The sequence below is a fragment of the Dreissena polymorpha genome, chromosome 6 (assembly GCF_020536995.1).
Source record: "Dreissena polymorpha isolate Duluth1 chromosome 6, UMN_Dpol_1.0, whole genome shotgun sequence".
Lineage (NCBI taxonomy): Eukaryota > Metazoa > Mollusca > Bivalvia > Myida > Dreissenidae > Dreissena > Dreissena polymorpha.
This window is the reverse complement of record NC_068360.1, coordinates 62152433-62177264: the sequence shown is the minus strand read 5'-3', so window position 1 is coordinate 62177264 and position 24832 is coordinate 62152433. Positions and strand designations below refer to the sequence as shown.

The 24832-nt window shown below is 34.4% G+C and overlaps 1 protein-coding gene across 1 annotated transcript in view; it reads right to left on the bottom strand.

Annotated features, from left to right (window-relative positions):
* Positions 1-24832, bottom strand: part of LOC127835727 (slit homolog 2 protein-like) — a 208169-nt gene that overhangs the window by 5625 nt on the left and 177712 nt on the right. Inside the window, exons 12-20 of the mRNA XM_052362162.1 lie at positions 21536-21649; positions 21013-21126; positions 20569-20682; positions 16277-16390; positions 15925-16038; positions 9694-9828; positions 5733-5899; positions 5308-5497; positions 751-882 (exon numbers count right to left, since the gene is read on the bottom strand). Of these exons, the coding sequence (XP_052218122.1) occupies positions 751-882; positions 5308-5497; positions 5733-5899; positions 9694-9828; positions 15925-16038; positions 16277-16390; positions 20569-20682; positions 21013-21126; positions 21536-21649 (1194 nt within the window). The remainder of the gene's footprint in view (positions 1-750; positions 883-5307; positions 5498-5732; positions 5900-9693; positions 9829-15924; positions 16039-16276; positions 16391-20568; positions 20683-21012; positions 21127-21535; positions 21650-24832) is intronic.

Here is a 24832-nt window from a genome sequence, read left to right as displayed (position 1 = left end):
GGGAAAGATATCGAGCCAAATAGCAGAATGATGCACCCTGAACCTTTTTGCATCAACTCTACTATTTCTTTGAACTGGGAAATGCAAAAAGCCTACACAATATTTTAAAATGTAATGTACATTTGTGCACAGATTTGATTGAAATAAAAAGAACCATTAATTAAAAAAGTTGTATACTAAGAAATCCTTTGATTTAGTGAATTATAACAATTAATCACAAAACTGGCCACATTCCATCTTAACCCTTTTGTTCAACACCCTTTACGTATTGCAATCCAATATCTCACCCTAAAAAAGGTCCATATACATGGGGTGGGGGGTTATTGAAGGATTGACCTCCACTTGCCAATAGGGCAAAGATACTTTTTTCATCTTTAGCCCCCTATGGAAGAAATAGTAATGCCAAATATTTAAGTCAATATTGTTGACAACCAAATTCATAACGCATTACAAAATGTAGTCTATCAAATAATAAAACCGACTAAACGTATCAATGTTTTAATGCAAATATTTAAGCAATTTTCAGAAACATTTTTACAATTGTTTTTCTGGCAATGATCTTACAAAAATTCAAGTTTGATAGTTTGATTTGCTACTAACAGGCTGAATTAAAAAATAAATCAGTTTAAATTGGTGAACATTAATCTGAGGACAAGGATCCATTGCAAACGAAATATAACACAGTCAATCACTTGCCCTCGCAAATGTACACCCAGCAACGGCAAACTTAATGAACCCTGGTATACTTACATGGGGAGGTTCCACCTCTGTTCCGGTACTTATAGCACATGATAAGGACCACGACAATTAACACCAGAATACCAACAATAAGAGCTATAAACCACAGATTTAATCCTGCAGGCTTTTCCACTGGGACAGGCACTGAAATTGATTGAGAGGTTAATAAGCAAAAAAGATAGTGTGTGCATGTTCTATGTTCAGTCATTATAACTATTTCAAAAAATGTGCAATGTTTTTCAATTATTGAATTGTCTATATCCTACGATAAAAAGATTTCTTGCTTTGCTAAATATAAAATTAATGAACATGCCATTTACCTAAAAATGTGCTATTTTAACACTTTAGGACATGCATTTACCCTACCAAACCATTCCCTACCCATACTTATTCACTTAAATAACCGGATAGGAGGAGAAAACACAACCCTGCAATATTGAGTAGAAAACAAAACCATGTATTATTGAGGAGACAACACAGCCCTGCACTATTGAGGAGCAAACACAACCCTGAAATATTGAGGAGACAACACAACCCTGCAATATTGAGTAGACAACACAACTCTGCAATATTTAGGAGACAACACATTCCTGCAATACTGAGGAGACAACACAACCCTGCAACATTTAGGAGACAACACAGCCCTGATACATTGCGGAGAAAACACAACCCTGCAATATTGAAAAGACAACCAAACCCTGAAATATTGTGGTGGCAACACAACCCTAATAAATTGAGAAGAAAACACGACCCTGCGATATTGAGGAGAAAAACAAATCCCTGCAATATTGATGAGAAAACACAACCCTGCAATACTGAGGAGAAAACACAACCCTGAAACATTCAGGAGACAACACAACCCTGCCATATTGAGAAGAAAACGCAACCCTATTAAATTAAAAAGAAGACACAACCTTGCAACATTGAGGAGACAACACAACCTTGCAACATTCAGGAGACAACACAACCCTGCAATATTGAGGAGACAACTCAACCCTGCAATATTAAGCAGACATCACAAACCTGCAACATTGAGGAGACAACAAAACATTGCAATATAAAATCGAAAACACCACACTGCAATATTGAGGAAACAACACAACCCTGTAATGTTTTAGAGAAAACACAACACAGGAATGTTGAGAAGACAGCACAACCCTGCAACTTTGTGGATCAAACAAAAACCTGTAGTATTGAGGAGAGAACACAACGCTTCAATATTAAGGAGCCAACACAACCCTGCAACATTATGTAGAAACCATTATCCGGCAATATTTAGGGGACAAGACAACCCTTCAATATTCAGGAGAAAATACACACCTGCAACATTTAGGAGACAACAAAACCCTGCAATATTGAGGAGACAACACAACGATAATAAATTGAGGAGAAAGCAAAATCCTGCAACATTGAGGAGAAAACACAGCCCTGCAATATTGAGGAGAAAACACAACTCTGAAACAGTGAGGAGACAACACAACCCGGCAATATTGAGGACAAAACATTACCCTTCAATATTGATTAGAAAACACAACCTTGCAACATAGAGATAGACAACACAACCCTGTAATATTGATGAGACAAGGGACAAAATTGTCACAAAACCAGGTTTTCATTGTGAAAAAAAATCTGATAAAGGGAGACAACTCAAACTGAACTTTTGAAATGAACAAACAATATTAACCCCCTTTGTAAGTTTGTTTTCAAATAAATATATTTTTAGTCGTGGCGACCTTGACATTGGAGATATTGACGTGATTCTTTCGTGCGACACACCGTCCCATAATGGTGAACAAATGTGCCAAATGATTTTAAAATCTCATAATGAATGACATAGTTATAGCCCAGACAAGCTCATTTATGGCTATTTGTTACCTTTGAACTCAAAGTGTGACCTTGACCTTAGAGATAATGACGTAATTTTTTCGCGCGACACACCGTCTAATGATGGTTAACAAATGTGCCAAATGATTTTAAAATCTCACAATGAACGACAAAGTTATGGCCCGAACAAGCTTGTTCCGCCCGCCCGCCAGCCAGCCCGCCAGCCCGCCAGCCAGCCAGCCCGCCAGCCCGCCCGCATTCGCCAATCTAATAACCAGTTTTTTCCTTCGGAAAACCTGGTTAAAAACGTAACCCTATAAAACTGAGGAGCAAACGTAACCCTGCAACATTATGGAGAAACCATTATCCGGCAATATTTAGGAGACATGACAACCCTGCAATATTGAGGAGAAAATACACACCTGCAACATTTAGGAGACAACAGAACCCTGCAATATTGAGGAGACAACACATCGATAATAAATTGAGGAGAAAGCAAAATCCTGCAACATTGAGGAGAAAACACAACCCTGCAATATTGAGGAGAAAACACAGCCCTGCAATATTGAGGAGAAAACACAACTCTGAAACAGTGAGGAGACAACACAACCCGGCAATATTGAGGACAAAACATTACCCTTCAATATTGATTAGAAAACACAACCTTGAAACATAGAGATAGACAACACAACCCTGTTATATTGATGAGAAAACGTAACCCTATAAAATTGAGGAGCAAACGTAACCCTGCAACATTATGGAGAAACCATTATCCGGCAATATTTAGGAGACATGACAACCCTGCAATATTGAGGAGAAAATACACACCTGCAACATTTAGGAGACAACAGAACCCTGCAATATTGAGGAGACAACACAACGATAATACATTGAGGAGAAAGCAAAATCCTGCAACATTGAGGAGAAAACACAACCCTGCAATATTGAGGAGAAAACACAGCCCTGCAATATTGAGGAGAAAACACAACTCTGAAACAGTGAGGAGACAACACAACCCGGCAATATTGAGGACAAAATATTACCCTTCAATATTGATTAGAAAACACAACCTTGCAACATAGAGATAGACAACACAACCCTGTTATATTGATGAGAAAACGTAACCCTATAAAATTGAGGAGCAAACGTAACCCTGCAACATTAAGGTGACAACACACATTGCAACATTGAGGAGACAACACAACATTTCAACATTGAGGAGACAACACAACTCAGCAATATTGAGGAGACAACACAACCCTGCAGACGACTTAACCCTACAAAATTGAGGAGAAAACACAACCATACAATATTAAGGAGAAAAGACCAATTTTGAGGAAAACATGAAATGTTTTCAAAAAATAATTATTTAGGATGAAGTATTTGTTGGTTTTAAAGTTTATTCATGTCATATTTATAAAATTAGGGGTATGAAAATCTTATTTGTGGATAAACATTTGAAAATCTGGTTTGTTTTTTACTAAATCTATACACCATCTTAACTTAATTAAAAAGCAGATATTTATTTGTTTACTAAGATATTTTCAAATAACACAGGAAAGGTTTTACAATAACATGAAAATGAGGTTTAACATACTCTTGAATAGTGTTTTTTTTTCCAAAATGTTACTGGTACTAAATTAATTCACCCATTGAAAAAAGATAAATATGCTAATTTGCTGAGCAATATAAATAAATAAATAAATAAATAAATAAATAAATAAATAAATAAATATATATATATATATATATATATATATATATATATATATATATATATATATATATATATATATATATATATATATATATATATATATATATATATATATATATATACAATTTTGCATATTTAAATCATGGATAAAATTGCAGAACGTAAACACAAAACAAAACACGTGTTTACCTTTTTTTGTCAAAACGCTTTCCCAATTCCTGGCCCCATATCAAACAATATTAGAAACCAGAGTGTTATCAAGGTTTTACTCTGGCGTTTTAAGGATAAATGCATGGCCTCCTGGCGGGCTTGTTTTTGTAAGAACCAGAACCATTTTCAAACTCAGCTAAGATACCAAACAAACACATTTTCTGACAAAAATTCATGAAGATTAAAATGCCCTTAACAAGGTTTCACTGTAGACATATCGCGAAAATAGCCTTGCCTACTGGGAGCCACGAGTTTTAATAAACTAGAACCATTTTCGAACTCATGCGATATATCATTAGAACAATTAATATTCTAATCAAGTTTTATGACAGTTGGATGATAAATGTGTCCTCTATAGTATAAACAAGATTTTTCTTTAATTTAACCATGTGACCTAGTTTTTGGCCTCATGTACCCATTTTTGAAATCGGCAAAGACATCATAGGAACACATCTTCTGTTCAATATTCATGGAGATCAGACAAAAAATATGGCTTCTTAAATGTTAACAAGGCAAATGTTGACAATGCACATGGGATGACAGATGACTTACAAAAGGCAATCATAAGAGCTAACGATAAGCGTATTGTGAACAGGTGAGCTAAAATAAGTGCATATAATGTTACGCTGTTTAAAAGTTTCATCACTCAAAAAATTTACTTTTTTAAATTACAGGCGACACAAAAACCTGATGGACAGACGAAAGGACAAGGGCAAATCTATATCCTGCCATTGATAGAGGTGGCATAAAATGACTGACATATTGGCTTCAAAAGATAAAATATCTGGTGTTCAGATTTAAGTAGCCATAACACGTACATGCTATCTGTGTTTTTAGAGTGATGTTCTCGATTTCCCCAATGCCTTCCTCTGTGTATGCCATGACATATAGTATATAGTTGGTATCTGGTTTCAGTCCGGAAATTGTTACATTCATTTGCTTCTGGTTTAACGCCAGGGGCAACGAATTTGGGTATTGATTAGAGGTTCTATCTGTCGAGCACATTGGCTGAAATAGAGGCAGTATTTCTTCTTCAAATGAATATACTGAAATATATTAATGCTTGTCATTACATGTATATATAATCCTTGATTTTCATTTCCTATGGACAATAAGTGAATTGACTAGACAAAGACTAAGAGCGATCACTTAAATCATTTTTGACAGTGTCCCTTCATTAAGAGTGGCATACATAATGTCCATTTGAGCTTTAAGCGGATATGATGTATCTTTGCTTAGTAACCTTTGCTATATAACTCTCTGTAACATTCAGCACAATTTCACACATGAATGTATTGTATATCATCAATTTGTAGGCCACAATGTCAACACTGGGTTCATCTGGTCGGTTCCACCAGACAGTAATGGTCTTGTCTGTTGAGTATGTGATCAGATTTGAAACTGCTCCTCCTGAAAGAACATTGGAACACTAAAATACTTTATTTTGGAACATTACACTGACTGTGTTTAGGGTTATGGTCTCTATGAAAGTTTGTTTTGAAAACCTTTATTGATATTTTTAAATTCAATATATTATCTCTGACAAGCAAAGTTCAGTATAGCAAGCCAGCTTAATTTAATTACCTTAATTGGAACAATAAGCTTTTTGCCATAACAATACTTGTCGCTGTTTAGTTCTGGGCAAACATTTTAAACAGTTCCTTAATCTCTGTCAATGGCAAAGATATGGTGTTGTTTGGTGATATAAGGGCATAATTAGCAACTACCATACAGGTTATGCCAATTTCACCAATTTACATATTTGTTGACCCAATGTAAATATCTATGAACTCGTCCTAGAAATGATTGTGACATTTTTTATGATCAAGTGTAATGAAAATTAGGAAATACATGTTGCTTATTGAGTGCTTATATTTTATTTAACCTAGTGACCTAGCTTTTGATCTCATATGACCCAGTTTGTAACTAAGCTGAGAAATCATTGATACAAATATTCTGACCCCAAGTTTCATGAAATAAAGCAAGGCCTCTCTAAAAGTTCGCAAGCTTTTTTCTAATTTGATCTAGTGACCAGGCTTTTGATCCAGTATCACTCAGTTTTGAACTGAGCCGAGATACAATTTGGACAAACATTCTGGGCTAATATCTTGAAAAACCGGCAATAAATGTGGCCTCTAGAGTGTCTCATAATCTTTTTCTGTCAGTTGACCTAGTGACTTCGCGTTTGACCCTAAGTTTCCCACTATCAAACTGGGAAAAGATAGATATTATTTTTAAAACAAAATCTGAAGTAGTTTCATGAAGATTTGTCAAGTAAAATTACCTGTTTTAAGTTTAAATAACAATTAACTTAGTTTCTTACCCCATGTGACCAACTTTAAAACTCAGCAGAAATATCATTTGGACAATTGTTCTGACGATAGGACAATACATGCGGCCTCTAGAGTATTCCCTTCACGTGTGTTTACTTCAATATGACCTAGAAACTTTGTTTTTGACCACATGTTACCCGGTTTAGAACTCAGTCAAGACTGGGGCAATTTTAATGTTCTAATTAAGTTTCATGATCATTTGAAAATAAGGCATTTAAACTGCACGCCTGTTACACAATCCTCACATAACCATTACAAAGGCATCAATGAATATTACTGTACCAGTACAATGCAGGCACAGTCAATAGAGAATGAATAAGTTGCTGATAAGCAGGTGGCTGAATGGGTTTAATTGGAGAGACAAGAGTGCATTCATGACAAGCCATGCATTCATGATTGGAGGTCAAACACAATTCAAGTTATATACAGTTGCTTCTCCCCTAAGTAATTTTCTGTGAAATCAATATTACTACTTGCAATTTTGAGAATATTTAATACAGGGTTTTCAAATATCATAAATATGTGTGTTGCACTTCATCCCCAACCAATCGTAATCATAATAATTCTCTTTAGAAATGAACAAAAATAAATAGAAAATGGGCAATTTGATTGTATATCTTATCGGTAAAATTAATATTGAGATGACTGCATCATTGACAGTGTACATTGGTAATGTCTAAGTAGAGTATAAACAAGGTTACACTATAAAGACATTTAAGGAAGACTACTCCGTCCCGTGGCGGCCATGTTTTTCAACATACCATAACCATAAAGGAACTCAGCCAAGATATCATTGAAACAAATTGTTGTAACTAAGTTTCATGAAGATTTGACTACAAATATGACTTCTAGAGTGTGAGCAAGGTTTCACTGTCGCCATACAAGGAAAACTGCCCCGCCCCCCTTGCGGTCAATGTCTTTTAACAAACTAGAACCATTTTGGAACTCAGCTCAGATACCATAAGAACAAATGTTTTTCATGAATATTAGACTATAAATATGACTTCTAGAGTGTTAACACGGTTTTTCTTAAGCTAAAAAAGGAAAACTGCCCATATCCTGGCGGCCATCAACAGACCGCAGCCATTTTCAAACTGAGCTAAGCAGCCATAAAAACAAATGTTCTTACCAAGTTTCATGTAGATTGGAATATAAATGTGACTTCTATAGTGTTAACAAGGTTTCACTGCAGCCATATAAGGAAAACCGCCGCGCCCCCTGGCAGCCATGCTTTTCAACAGACCAGACCCATTTTGGAACTCAGCTTAGATATTATTGAGACAAATAAGCTGACCACGTTTCATGAAGATTGGCCTTTACATATGACTTCTAGAGTGTTAACAAGGTTTCACAATCGCCATATAACGAAAACTGCCCTGCCCTCTGGCAGACAGGTTTTTCTACGGGCAGGAACCATTTTCGAAATCAGTTGATATATCATTGGGAAAAATATTCTGACCAAGTTTCAAAAAGATTGGACAATACGTGTAATTTCTAGAGTGATTACAAGGTTTCACTATAACCATATAAGAATAACTGCCCCGCCCCCTGGCAAACATGTTTTTCAACAGACCGGAACCATTTTAGAACTCAGCTAAGATATCACTTGGACGCATATTCTGACCAAGTTTCATGAAGATTGGACTATAAATGTTACTCATAGAGTGTTAACAAGATTTTACTAAAGTCATATCAGGAAAACTGCCCCGCCCCCTGGCGGCCATGTTTTTTACAGGACTGGAACGATTTTCGATCTCAGCCGAGCTATCATAACAACAAATGTTCTTACCAATTTACACGAAGATTGGACCATAAATGTGACTTCTAGAGTGTTAACAAGGTTTTACTATAGCTATGTAAGGAAACTGAGCCGACCCCCTGGCGGCCATGTTTTTTTAAGAATTTGAACCATTTTCGAACTCAGCCGAGTTATCATAAGAAAAACATATTCTTACCAATTTAAATGAAGATTGAACCATAAATGTGACTTCTAGAGTGGTAACAATGTTTTACTATAGCCATATAAGGAAAACTGCCCCGCCCCCTGGCGTCCATGTTTTTCAACCAAACGAACCATTTTCGAACTCAACTGAGAAAACATTACGATAAATGTTATGACCAAGTTTGGGCTAGTGACCTAGTTTTTGACCTCACATGATCCTGTTTCGAACTCGACCAAGATATTATTGGGACAAATCTTTGAACTTTGTTTCATGAAGATCAGACAAAAATGTGGCCTCTACAGTGTTAACACGGCAAGATGTTGATGGCGGAACCCGGACACTCGACTGACAAAAAGCGATCCCGAATGCTCACCATGAGCACTTTGTGCTCCGGTGAGCTAAAAAAACACTAACACTTTAGTCAAACTTGCTAACCAGAATCCAAAATGCGCATTGGCAGCTATTATTCATGTTAATAAATGTTGCAAACAAACATATGTTTTGTATATTGTTTAACAACTTTTATTAGTAGCATTTTTCTTGAAAAATTTCTAACATATGAGTTGAAACTAAATAAAATCATGAACTTATGTAACATAATTATTAAGACTATTACTACTGGTGTCAAATATCAACAAATGATAAATGAAAAAATGGCTTGATGGCTGTTAAGTTAGACTCAATCAGTAGCAATTTTTGTTTTTACTTGTTTTAAAAACTGGTTACGCCATGTCAGCACTGTATGCTTGGGTACAAAGTGGTTTACTTGCTAGTAGGTTTCACTGTATAATATAAGCTGAACTGCAGCGCACCCTAGTGCTCTGTTTTTACTGGACTGGAACTTAAATAGCTTACCCTCTGAGTCAATATCATTTATTTGTATTATCCTAAAACAGTTCTCAGTTAAACAAGTAAATATATGAGTTACCTGTTCTACAGTAGGTGCTTAAGAAGCCTGGCTTACAGCCGCTGGTACACAGTCCAGTCTCATGGTCACACAGGTTGTGGAGGCAGTTTCCACAGTCAAATGCACAGTTTATGCCAAACTTCATGGTAGGACATGCTGAAATAATATATTTATGTAGAGTTTTTGAAAAATCAACGCTAAATGCGATTGTATGCAGTTGTTTTCTGAGATTTTGACGCAAAAGTTTGTTAATTTATCCATAATTAATTTGTTTTGTGTATCATCATTTAAAGAACAGTCCACCAGTGGTTATCATCTACCAAAGTCGCCCCGAACATGCCGAAAAGAATTTGTCTTTAAGCAGACATAATAATAATAATAGTAATAATAGTTAAAATGCGGATACCCTGATATATTATAAAATATACTATCCAAGTATTCATTAAATTTGTTAATCAGCTGAGTCACATAATTTACAGGCTTATAACAGTGGTCAATTATAACTACATGTAAGTTACCTCAAATTCTGTTGCGACCTGGATTGGTCTGTGAACATGGGGTTTTATGCATGTGCAAAACGTGTCATTCCAGATTAACATGTGCAATTTGCACAGGCTAATCTGGGTCGACACTTTGGGCCTATACGAGATTTTGCTAAGAAAACACTTTTTGTAAACGCAAAATGCCATAAAGCGCGAAGTGTCGTCCCTGATCAGCCTGTATAACAAATTGTTACTTTTATGTACCAATAACAAAGAAAAACGACAGCGGTTTGAATGTTTCTTTGAAAATATAAAACAAAATAGTTTTTAATTTAACTTTATACTGAACAATTCATTTAAGTAACTCACTACATGCAGGTCAATGTTATTTGTTTACCCTACTTTTGCAGCAGCATACAAGTGTATATTCATATAAATACCATTTTTTATAAGATGTTAAATGTATAATATTAGATGAGTCCAGTTTAAGTAAGTCAGCGGTGAACAAATACATCACAGTATTGAACATACCTTGCTCGATATAACGTGTATAAGATACATAGTATCCTATCTCTGTTATTTGCATTATGCAGGTTATATATACCGGTACGCAGCAAAGTCAACTCTGCGAAAGAGCTAAAGCAAACACATCATTTAATGAGGTAGTGAAATCACTGTTTTATTCACGGAAAACTACCTAAGACATTATTATAAATGTATTGTAATTATACGTTTTAAATGTAGGGCTTATTATTCAACCTTGTTAAGGAAGTTCTGCGATATTTCTACATGAAGTTCATCTGGATTTCTGGACTTTTTAAATATTCTGATAAATCGCTCAATCTAATATGGAATATAATTTTGGATTCAAGCGCTTCCGAAAAACACATATACGGTCACCTAGTATGAATGTTGACAGCTGATTGGATAAAATAAATAGGAACATAATACTATTTTATACTGTCACCAAAACAAAAAGGCTAATGTCAGCTTGACATACATGTACTGGTAATTAAATCATTAACATAAAATTTAAAGGATGAACTTTTTCAATATTAAAATAAATGTATATACAATCTTTAATTGCAGAACACCAGTTTTATCCATAAGAACCGGCAGCCGGCGATTTCTTCGATTACAATCAATCTGACGATGGCTACTTTTCCGCCAAACAATCATATGCAAGGTGCAACAAATACCTGTTTTAGTGCAACGTTGCTATCTTCTTTGAAAATATAACTGTTTACTCAATTTTTGTTTTGAGAACACTGAGATTACGTGTTGGTTTGTGCCATTATTTAATGTCAGAAATGAAAATATGGACTATGCATCCTGATATTATATAGTCGTGATGATAACTCTTGCCAGAATAACAATTAAGTACCGGTAATCTGTTACTTCAGGTCAAAGTAATGTGCACCTTATATAACTTATAATTATTATCTATGTATCCACTTACAATTTACAGTTGCTACTCTTTATCATCTATGAAGAGGTATCTAAAGGTGTTGTAGAAAAATGACCATGTTTGTATATGGTCAGAAGATTTTGCTGCAGTCAGTGCTGCAGAATAAACATAGCATATGCCAAATTTTCTTTTTTCTGTCTGCACGTGTGCATATGGTTGGGTTTGTTAATTTTTTATATCAGCCTTTAAGAAAACATAAAGCATGTACCACAAAGCTACATGAGGTGGTATTCTACACATGAATGTTTTGTGATTAATAATGTGTTAAGTGTGGGGTTCAGCTAGCATTCAAGGTATTAGCACTCTAATGAACTTCGGGCAATATCGCCTTATTTCGTACATATCCGTCACTCCGAACGTTATCCGGGTATGGGCGGAAAACTACGAATATTCGATAAAAACGCTATGAAATACTAAATGTAGGACCCACAAACTAAATAAAATGACAACAAATATGGCCGACATTGTACCTGACAGATTGGGTCGTTTAAAAAAAAGCAATTTGCTATCTTGAAAGAGAAAGATTCATAAAAGTGTAATTGTTGTTCATATTAATGTGAATGGAGTTAATGATAAACGTCAACTTATGCATGGCAGTGTTGATATTTATGAAGAAAACGATTCCTGGAAATACGACTGTCAAAACGCTTGAACATTTTGACCAGTCAAGAATAACGTTTAGAACCCGTGTCACTTACAAAATTTAATATTGTTGGTGAGCAGTAAAAGGGGATAAAGTGGATTTATGCTTGTGTGATGACTGTAGCCATATGAACTGGTTATCGTACGGCAAAACCCATCACGTAAAGAAGAGTCTTCAACTTTTCAAGAAAGGAATGCCTTGTTTTGTTATCAACACAAAGCTCGGAACAGGAAGGTACATGGATTATGCATTTTCTTTCAAGTAGATCTATAACAATTTCATTATTCATAATTGGAGTAAAGTAGATTGTGTAGGAAAAGTGCACCCTGTCAGTGATTTTTACTACATACTCGGGTTAATATTTGCTTTCATTTTGAAAAATAAAAAATATGCCATGTAAGACAAATGTGTGTTGTAAATGCATGGAAATGAAGGACAGCATATTTGAATTCTATGACAAAGTAATGATGTTTTCCTCAAACAAACAACAAAAGTATATTATGTCCCAAATACTAAAATTACTATTTTGAATATGATATGCCAATGACTGCTACTTGTGTGATCTCCTTAATTATGTATTATGGTATCCAAATAAAAATGCTGCATATTTATTATCTTTGAAATTTCAGCAATGGTCAACAATATTGGTGGTCCAGGAAGGGTTAATTACTGTTTTTGTCAGCACTGAATGCTCCAATGATCAGTTGAACTTAGAAGAAAATGGAAATACATGCGGGTATGACCATTCATTAAGTTTCATCCATCTCCTTTATAGCAGAAATACTTATAAGATGGAAGTGAACTTAGGTTTTTCACTGATTTATGTGATTGTAAATGTAGAACCAATGTTTTAAGTAATAAATGTAACGTTAAAAGTCGGTTTCATATCCAGTAGGTATAATACACGTCTTTAGTATTAACATTTGGATGAAGAATGTATATATGTGGAGTTTACACTTACTTATTAATCCAGTTTAAAAGGGCATATATAATGCTAGTAATGACATATGTAGTGAATGTCTGTATATAATTGTTTTGTTAAATAACATTAAGAAAATGTTGTCAATTTATAGAAACAACTTTAAAAAGGCTTATTGAAGTCAAATAAATAAGAAAAGACCAAATATTTTTATTTTAATAAATAAAAATGGTTTAAATTATTCATACACAATTTGCAATTATGCATAATTTTCTTCGACTTAAACTTATTGAAGTTCTTATGAACCTGCCTGAATATAACTACTAGGCAAATACATGTATCAACTTCAAAGGAACAATGGTGTTATCTTTTCAGTGCTATGCTGATTACCTGTGCAGGAGGAAAATGAAACCAGACAGATTATGGACTCAAATTTAACCCAGAAACAAGCTAGGAACTTGCAGTCACTGAGTGTTCTTGTTAACATTCATGTGTTCAATGCTGCAACAATATACATATTATAGCTGGCTCTGGACTCAAACTTATGCATCTTAAAATGATCTTTGAACGTGATGGTCTTAAGACCATTCTCATAATGAATAACTCTGACAGTCAGCCCAGGGTCACCAATGCCAAGCGTCTTTTGCAGACACTTATTCCAACCTATCGAAGTTCTTCAAAAAACTACCATGACAATCATGTATTTGTTTTGTTTGTCATAATAAGTTAAATGTTATCACTAGTTTTACTCCTCATTGATAAATTGATAAAGTTATTTTCCTTTAAACGTGTATAATTGAATGATTAAATGTGCCTTGTTACTTAATTATTAATGTTCTTATTTCCGTGTAACATTTTCAAGTCTTATTTATAGAAAAATGCATTTATCGTGCAATTTCAAACTAGGTTAGCAAATCTTACTGCACTGAGTAGGTTCCATGTCACAAATGATATAATAGATGTATGCATGTTAATATGTTTATGAGTTTATTATAGGCTTTTGCTCTTTTTTTATCTAATTATAATACTATTTGAACATTTAGCTAATCTTTATGCTCTCATATAAAAATCTCAAATTCAGTATGGCGTTTCTGGAAAATAGGGGTACCCTTGATTGTAAAGCAGGAACTTTTCGTTTTCACTGGTGATTCCCATTTTTTTCTTTATTTTCATTCAAGCATATATTGTAGATGATTTCTTTGTTGGAAGATTGTAATTTCCTTTTGCCATTTTTTTACAATTTATTTAAAAGAAGACTCGTGACTAGAGATTGCATTTTTTCTCGTTTTCCGAAGGATGATGACATCACTTGTTTGTTTATATTTTCTTTATTCCTTTTCTCACATGTTATAAACTATCATATTTGTATATATTATGCATTTATCTATTATACATACTAAAAAAGTGTTGTTTGTTCAATATTTGGATTAATGAGAGTGAATTTTGTAAATACATGGTTCAGAAAAAATGGAGGAAAAAAAAAATTAGGGGTTCAAAACTGAAAAAAAAAATATTGTACGGTGAATTGTTTTTAAACTTTAATGATTAATGCAGAATACCACAACACTAAGAAATATGCGAAGAAAAAAGAGAAAATCAACATGTCCCATTAGAGTGCTAATAACTAAACTGTTTTTGGAAACTCCAATTCTCTGCATTGTCCATTTTAAGGCGGTGACCTCCGCTTTTGATAATTGTTATGTATAGTGTTGCTTATCATATATTGTCCTATATGTTTTAGGCCATTGGTTACTTGAATTTAACAAGAGCGCCGCCTAGCGGGTGCAGACAGCTCTTCTATTTTTCTGTTTAAAGGTGAAGGGACCTATCTCAATACTTCAATCAAAATGAGATGAGGGGTAGGGGTGGAGAGTGGTGAATAGTGTTGAGGTGTTGTCATTTATTACTTTATCTTTCAAAAAAAAAAGAAAAAAAAAGAAAATACATTTTTGTTTTATGGGGGGACATTCTTGGGTGGGAAGGTTGGATGGTCTTTCAAGAATGAAATAATAAAAATAAATCTTTGTGTTTTTAACCATGTTTCAAAAAACACAAATTTAGGGGTTGGGGGTCGGGGTGGGATCGGGGCTGGGGGGTTGAGAGGGGTGTAAAGTGTGGGTGTCTGGTCATTTAGTAGATTTTACACGGCGCAGAGTCGCATTCGTTAATATCTGAACGATAAACATAACGCAATTCAATGTCTAAATTAATCAGCGTGGTTACATTATTCGTTAAGAAACATCGATTTGACACAGATGACAAGATCTGCATACGTTCGCCTTGTTAGCAATTCATTAAACTAGCAACAACACACCGCCTGCAAGCGTAATAGCATCTATCTAACGCATACTCGATTACAAAAGTTGCATGTCGCCCCCCTACATACAAGAGTTTGTGTCACATTTGTCGACATCTTTAAGATACGTATGCATATTAACGTCATTTATATATTGTGTATGTTTATTAATTCAGCAAATGCGGATAATAAATGGATACTGCAGTTGAAATAAAAAATAGTCAATGATCATATTTAGACTTTTAAGAAGTAATACAAGTTAATACACGATTAAGCTTAGTTTCGGAGAAAAACGGACATTTTTAAATGCGTGATATTATTGCTGACCGACAATTGTATTATTAACAAATCCTTCTTAGCGGGCATGCATATAAACTCTCCTACAGTGTATGAACTAATCAAGAATCTCCGATCTTTCAATACAAATTAACAAGTATACCTTACCCTTGTCACAGGTATTTCCCTGCCAGCCTTGTACACACGTGCATAAGTACGCATTCTGAAGGTTGATGCACGTTGTGCCGTTTTTACACGGGTCTGTCGCGCATTCGTTGATATCTGAAATAACGCTCACACATTATTAATTTTATTAAAAAATACCCTTGTATATCATACATGTAACATACTGGACAAACGGCGTTCATATAAAATGTAGCAATACTTGTCTTAACACAGTGTTTCTTTTGACCATGTGTAACAAAGTGACGACTTTGAGCATATAAATGCATGTAAACATGTATATAAAAAAAATCAACAATATTCGATATGTCAATACACATCTATAAGTAAAGCTTGCCCTTGTCACAGTTATTTCCCTGCCAGCCAGGAACACACGTGCACGAGTACGCATTCTGAAGGTTACTGCACGTGGCACCGTTCTTACACGGGGCGGGCGCGCATTCGTTGATATCTGAAATACATTCGATTACATTCATTAATGTTTATTGGAAAATAACGTGTATATAACATGTAACATATAAGACACTGTGGTAACACTTAAATTTAGCAGTAATTGTCTAAACGCAGTGTTCCGTTTGATAATGTGCAACAGAGTGCGACTTTTCACAAGGATCCCATCCCTATCAAAATCCGGCACTTCAAGCAAAAAAAAATCCTATAGGTCAGGCATAATACGACATCAACCCGGACTTTGAGTGTATAGTAATGCATTTTTGGTTGGAAACATATCCCCTCAAGAATCTCAGTGATGCTGGTCTAACTAGTGTAATTGAAGGTCCTAAAATATCCAAATTGGCGTCCATGATGAACGCTGTTTCAGTATTTTGACATATATGGTTATATATTCATGCCTTTATTCATTTTTAAGCATCTGTTACACCTGATATATAATGATAGTATGTTTTTTTTTTAGTTTGGGAGTGAATTGAGCAAAGTAACTTTCCAGATTAAACCCAAAATGTCTGCCAATATGGCCGCGTGTGCAAATGATTGCAGTTAAAATATCCATTATAATCCTTCGGATCAAAATGTCATGCTATAACAACATGAATAATTGACTTACTGACATTTTATAAGGAACATTGACGAATATCAAAACAAAATCACCTACATTTATTATATAACCTAGACATAAAGATATTAACGAAAATGAAAATAAGAATCTATATTTAACATACACTTGTTTCTGATAATAGCTTTTACAATTAGTGCAAACATCATGTACATATATTCGTAAATTTCAAATTATTTACATTTTAATTTGATTTTTTTATGGAAAAGCTAATTGAGTCAAAAGTCTCGAAATTGTTTAATGGGAAAACATACCCACAGATGTATGGACATTACGACTATTGACAAGAGGATGTTTTGCGCAAAGTTTCCACTAAAAATAATTTATATAAAATTGATGATTTTAAATGTATTTTTAAAACCAGCTACTGACAGTCGTTTGTCGAAATTGCGGGTTGATTGTTTGTTTAAGGTCATATTCCATACAATTGTGTTCGTACGAACAGAAAGAGAAGGTGATTGACCGCTGCACTTGGTTTCAGTTAAGCTAATGTGACCATACTTCCCTGTTGTCCTACACAAACTAAAGAACGGCATAAGATCAATGTGGACAATGCCTTAAACTTTACAAGACAAAGAGACATCATTTCATTACACATGGTCCAAGGGGTATTGAATGCTATACATATATGGAGCGACATGTCTATAGAAACAACTTGTATGAGATATCGCCATGGTAAGAAGAGGATCAGTGGTGCACTACTGAAACCTGAAACTCTCATGGTTTGGAGTTTGAGTTTCTATATTTGCAGCAGGATGGAAGAAGATCTCGAAGAAATAAGTAGTACCATTTAATAGCAACATTTAAAAGCGGATTAGTGCAGATGCTAAGGATAAAACAGGTAATCGAAGAAAGTTAACATAATGCATTGATCCGTCGGATCATTACCAACCCCTATTCTGTCTAGTGGAGTTTCTTACAGGAACAAAACCATCAAGGTCTGTTAATGTTGATAACGCCATATATATATTGAAACACATCCAAACGACATAATTTCATAACTCATGTCCGGAGAATGTGTATTGTTCAATATATAATAAGGATGAACCCAACGTTGTGTCTAGAAAACACATACGGGTCGCAGACACAAAATAGTATAAGATAAATCTGATTTATTAAAGGGGCCTTTTAACAAAATAAAAAAAAGTTGTTTCAGATTCGCACATTTTTGTTTTAATTATGATGTTTTTGAGGAAACAATAATACTGAACATTTTCCATGCTCTAAAATATATATTACATTCATGTTTTGACGATTTGAAAACCTGAAAATTATAAAGCGTTGCAACGCGAAACGATCGAATAATTTGGAAATTTTGTTGTTGACGTTATATTTTGTGAAACTACGAGGATTGCTTTTATGAAGTAAAAATACATTGCATAATAACAGGAGAACGGATGGCCGAGTGGTCTAAGCGGGCGACTTTTAAATCCAGGACTCCAGCGGTCAGTGGTTCGAGTCCAGTCGAGGGTCACTTTTTTCTTTTTTTAATTGTATTCTTGTGTTTTTTTACTGGAGATTTGAAGGGCCAATACTTCAGTTTATCAATATAAAGCATTTTATGACAAACTTCAATGCATGCCAAAATCTGTGAAAAGGTCCCTTTAAAGAGTGATTGACTTACAAGATAGTTCCAGGATAGTTGACATTCACAATATACTAAATCATGAATAGGCTCCAGTACCTACTGCTATGCTTACTGAATCATGGGTATCTCATAATCTGGTGCTAAAGCGACTATTAAAGTAGAAGTGTCTGAACAACATATTGATAATTATACCAACGTTCAGTAATATATTGATCTTCTTATCTGTATACCATTCACTGACCAATAGACGGAAATATACATTACTACATTCACATTGACTTTAAGTCTTTAATAAGAAAAAAAACTGAGGAAATATGTTTTCTACTAAGTTTTCTACTGATACATGTAGTTAAGCACCAACAGTATGGCGAGGCCAGGTAAACAATTCCATGTTGAAGGGTTTACAAATTAAAAGGTTTACCAACACTAAACGTTATACTATGTTTCACTGATAATAAAAAAACCCAGATGATCTCTCTGATTCGAAAAGTGGTTTGCACGAATGAAATAGTTCACATCTTGTACACTCAAACACACACGTTGGACGATACATGAGGTCATGATACTGAAATATATAAAAGTGTCGTTATCAATCGAACTGTTGAATACACAACCCATAAAGTAACTGACGCTATCATTAAAAGGCAAATGCTTGATTCTGTAGACACAGAACAGATCTGCATGTCTATGGTAGCTGATAATACAGGCGTGTTTTGTTTTATTCTCTCATTTGTATTGCTGTCCTGAAACCCTCGTTATTCATCATCATGGAATCACCAGTTAGGAAGAAAATTGGAATTCGCAAAATGGGTTAAAGACAGAGACTTTTCGCGACCATATGGCTCTCTGCTGACGCTATCTATGCATCAAACACTGGGGCTGGATATTGTGATTATTGTAAGGGTAAATAAACTAAAATGCTGACCGCAAACAACTCTTAACATACTTGCAGGCGATATAACAGCTAGTTTAAAGGACTTAGCGAAGGAATCGAACAGGTTTGTCGCAGCATGGTACGGGCAACCTGATACAGAGAAAAGGTTAATTAGAAGAAAAACACGTTTTTACAGTGATGGAAGGCAAGTAGGATAAGACTATCCAATAACAAGCACAACAACCTCGGATACATGCTATGAAAATATGAAACGCGCCCATATACAGAGGTGTTTATAGAAACGTTGGCACGAAAAACAAAATATGTAAAATGAACAAATATTAACACAATAACATCACCATATGCTTAACAGCTGACAGCGTTAAGACCAACTGGAACAAACACTAATTGACCTTAATAAACACATGTTAAATAATACGTATTATGGTATTAAAATTGGCATCCAAGTTGATTCATGACATTTAATCGGTATATTTATTTCTAAAACAAATAATATATTCTTAGAATTAGAAAGATATAAATTATATGGTATGGTAAGGATCATGCCGATATGTTTATGTAATACTATACTCAAATGTAATATTCATTTAAATAAAACATCTATTTTTCAATTTAGTTCTACTAAGGTTGTATTAATTGTACATATAATTATTCTTAAGCACAATTTGGATTATATTTTGGTTTACGTAGCAAATTTTTGAGGAGGTATCTTGACTTTGGCAGCAATTTCGGAAAGCATTGTCCTCATTTTTTTAACTTAACTTCTATTCCGTAATTCATTTATAATATGTATAACACTATCAAACTGATATCATAATGCATAACATAATGCATTTTAATACGTTACACCACATACGCGTTTGTAATAATTTAACAAATATACTAAGTTGTGAAATGACAGTACCATAAGCAAAAACCATTGATTAGCAATGACAATATACAATAATTAAAAATTAGGCCCCTAGTTTACACGCTGAGTATGCAAAAGCTTTGTAAAATATGTCATAGAAAAATAATAATAGCTGAAATGCAATCAAACATGTGTGTTTATTTTCAAGCAATGCATAGCCATACCCTGATCACAGTTATTGCCTTGCCAGCCCGGTGAACATGTGCATGAGTACGCGTTTTGAAGGTTAGCGCACGTGCCGTCGTTCTTACACGGGGCGGGCGCGCATTCGTTGATGTCTGAAATACATTCGTTTAAATTTAAATATGTTGATTAGAAAATAACGCGTATATTAAATTAAAAATAAAGGACAAAGGACGTGGCCTATGCATTTGAGTTGACTTCGAAATATTTCTCAAAACGCCAAGACAATTATTCAACACATTTATAAAAATGTGAAAAGGGAAAACACTTCGTTTCGTGATTGATTTGTATGCCATTATAAAATTCTCATAAAATAACCAATCGTTTACAGACTGGTTATGAAATAGTTTGTTACCTATAGCCACCGGAAATTTATTAAAAAAATGAAACACGTATGGTCATTTGCAAGTGATTTGTATCCATACCCTGATCACAGTTGAAGCCTTGCCAGCCAGGTGAACAAGTGCATGAGTAGGCGTTTTGAAGATTAGTGCACGTGGCACCGTTCTTACACGGGGCGGGCACGCATTCGTTGATATCTGAAATATATTCGTTTTCATAAAATTATGTTTATTTGAAAAAACACACACTCGTATTTCAATAAATATAGTGGACAAAGGGCGTGCATAATGAATTAAGCAATATGCTCTAAACGCAGTGTTCGTTTTGAACATGTGCAACAGAGCTTTGAGCGCCAAACGAATCCTATGCATTTGTGGTGACATCGACCTATTTAACAACACGCCAAGACAAATATTTAACAAGTGTAGAAAGTTGTGAAACGGTAATACAATTCGTTACGCGGTTGAATTGTATGGAATCATGTATTAATCATAAAAAGCAACTCGTGTACAGGCTGGGTATGAAATAGCTTTCTAAAAAATAGCCACCGGAAACGTATTTAAAGGGAATTAAATACGTATTGTCACAACTTATTTTTAGTCATACCCTGATCACAGCTGTGTCCTTGCCAGCCAGGTGAACATGTGCACGAGTACGTGTTCTGAAGATTAGTGCACTTGGCGCCGTTCTTACAAGGCACAGTTACGCATTCGTTGGTATCTGAACGATAAACACAACTATCAGCAATGTCTCAATTTATCAGCGTGGTAACATTATTGGTTCAGAACAAACCGTATCGATACATTTGAAACGATGTGCATAAATTCGCAACAATACATCACTTATCCGGTAGAAAACGTCACACACCCGTATTTTGGTGTGCATAGTTGATTTATAGTTTGAAACATATCCTCAATCAAGAATCTGAATGATGCCGATCTGGTATCATTGAGTGTCCTGAGATTTCCAAGACGATTTCCAAGTTGACCGCCCGTTTCAGCATTTTTACAACAAATATTGTGATACATGTGTTATATAATCATGCCTTTATACATTATCTAGCTTTTTTTACCTAAATTAGAATGCTGTCATAATGCTTTCTGGTTGGGGAGTAAATTAATCAAATTAAAATTCAAGATTATACCAAAAATGTCAGCCAATATGGTCGCTTATGCAAACTTGTGCAGTTAAAATTCCATCACAATCCAGTGGATCTAAATTCCATGCTTTTAGACTGAAATAATTGTATTTATTTATGTCATTTTGTAAGGTATATGAAATGTTTGCCACAAAAAATCAATTGAATCTGTTATTGCCTATACATGAACAGAACAATGACAACTAAAATAAGAATACACTTTTTTTACTCATGTTCTTCATAATATATTTTAAACTAGATGTAAACATCGTGAACGTATAGTTGTTAAATTCAAATGCTTTACATTTTAATTCGATTTATAATCGGTAAGCATGTACAAAACAATTTATTATATAATTATTAACTATGTTGCGAAATTACTTTATAATGGTTGACATAACCATTATTGTTTTTGCCGAAAATTTGAAATAAAAATGATATAGATGGGTTTTTATTCAGCTCAATCAGCAAATGGTTATCAACGCTCAGTCAATGGTAAGACACACAACAGTCTTGGAATTGTATAACCAGAATTGTGGATATTTGTGTTCATTGTAAAATTCAAGTATACATGTAATCCTGTTGTACAGGAAATAGGATAGTTCATTCAAGGCGAGCCCGCATGCACGTGTGTGTGTGTGTGTGTGCGTGCTAGAGTGCGTGCTCGCGTGCGCACTCGTGTGTGTGTTGTCTAATTTGCGGTTTGATAGGCGGTATTACTTATTATTATGTATCTTCGAGCAGAAAGAGACTTTAATGGACCGCTACATCGGTTAAGCGTACATTACCATACTTTTGTGTTGCTACACAAACTCAATAATTCAAAATTCGGCATCTATTAAGTAAAATAAATTGACGACATGCCTGAAATAGTACAATGCCAGTTTTTTAAAGGAGAGAATGTCATGAGACATGTTTAAGGGGTTTGAAATGCCATATCAAGCGACATATTTATAGAAACACCTTGTATTTGTTTTAGCCAGGATAAGAAGAGGATTATTAGTGCAAAATTTAAGCCTGAAACTCTCATAAATTGACGTTTGAGCTTGCTGAGAGTTATTAGTTGTAACAGATTTGTGAACGTTTATAAGCAAACCAAACAACAAAAGCGTGAGAAGATTTATGCAAATGCTAAGGATAAAGCTAGTAGTCAAAAGAGATGTATTGATCCGTTAAATAGAAAACAATCACCCACCAAAGATAGTGAACATTCCGACTGGAACAATAGCACTAAAGACTGTAAATGTTTATCTAGTCATAGGCGTTTTTAAAACCCGAACGACAAATTAAAAACCTCATGGCCAGAATATTTGTATGGGTCAATATAAATATACCCCAGGGGTAATCATTTTGTTAATGATGTTATCTTTTATCTTGAATTGTTTAGTTTCTTAGCTCAGGTTTTTATTGCATGACTCACTATCGTCCACCCTTATTGTTGTCCAGTCTAGCATGGCCACATATTAACTATTGCTGACTATTTAAATAATTAATGACCAGTCAATAGATTACATATACAGGCTAGAATGAGTTTTGTGAATTATCTTTAAATGAAAAATGGAATTTTTATCAGAAACATGTCCTCTATCGACAAATATGTAAACATTTACTATACACCGCAATGCCGGGTCTATTGCAAAATAAGCTCATTTCTGACGGACTATATTGTTAATGTGCTATTTAAAATGTTTTCTCACTTTTTTATTAATATGGATTATGTTTAAATGCTTAATTAGATTAGTGTTATGCAAAGTACTGTCAATGTTTCATACGCTGAAATGACGGATGATATTGTCAAACAATACATGTATTTGTAGATACAACTACAAGTTTTATACATGTAAAAATGTTATTTAAATACAATTTATCATTCCAATCTTTTTTTATAGTGAAAACAACGATTTGAAAACAATTCATTATCAATATTGACAATATGTGTTTTCAACAATTTCATAAACACATGCATAAGGGATTTTCGAAAGTATAAGCTGGATACAATATATAATAATACTTGAACATGTGTTAACTCGTAAAATTATGTGCGTGCATCAAGCAATGTTATTATTTAATGATAACTGCTAATCGACAATGAGTTCAAATGTACTCGCGTGACCTGCAAGTCATCGATCAGACCCGATTAATGAATTAAATCTCTTGAAGTAAAGACACACCTGCGCATTGGACCAATGAAATCACTCGTGTGTTCAAAAATGTCGGCCAGTTGAAATGTACGTAGACAAAGGTTCAAACGGCGCTGGTCAGTAAGTTTTGCTGCATAATGTCACGGCAAGAACGGTAAGAATGTTTTTTCATACGTTTTAGTGAATAATGGTACCAAGGTCCGTGAAATTTGCAGGCAAAATGGCCCTTACTCCGTGAAGTTTTCAGTCTTCGATCGGGTTTAATCGATGACTTGTAGGTCACGCGAGATGTGTATAGTGTTATTTCTTAAAATTTGACCAATGAAATCACACTTGTGTTTAAAAATATCGGCCAGTTAAAATGTATGCTAGCAAAGGTTCAAACGGCGCTGAACAGTTAGTTTTGATTCATAATGAAACGGCAAGAATGTTAAGAATGTTTTTTCATACGTTTTAGTTTTAAAATTTGACACAAAATATGAAATAATATTGCAATATATGTACATTTCCTGAAAGTAAATTCATTTCTGCGTTGAATAAGACCAAGCGCATTGAAATAGCTGCATTATATATGAAGTTATGGCTGTTTAAAGCGATGTCATTGTGTACACACCGGTCTTACTG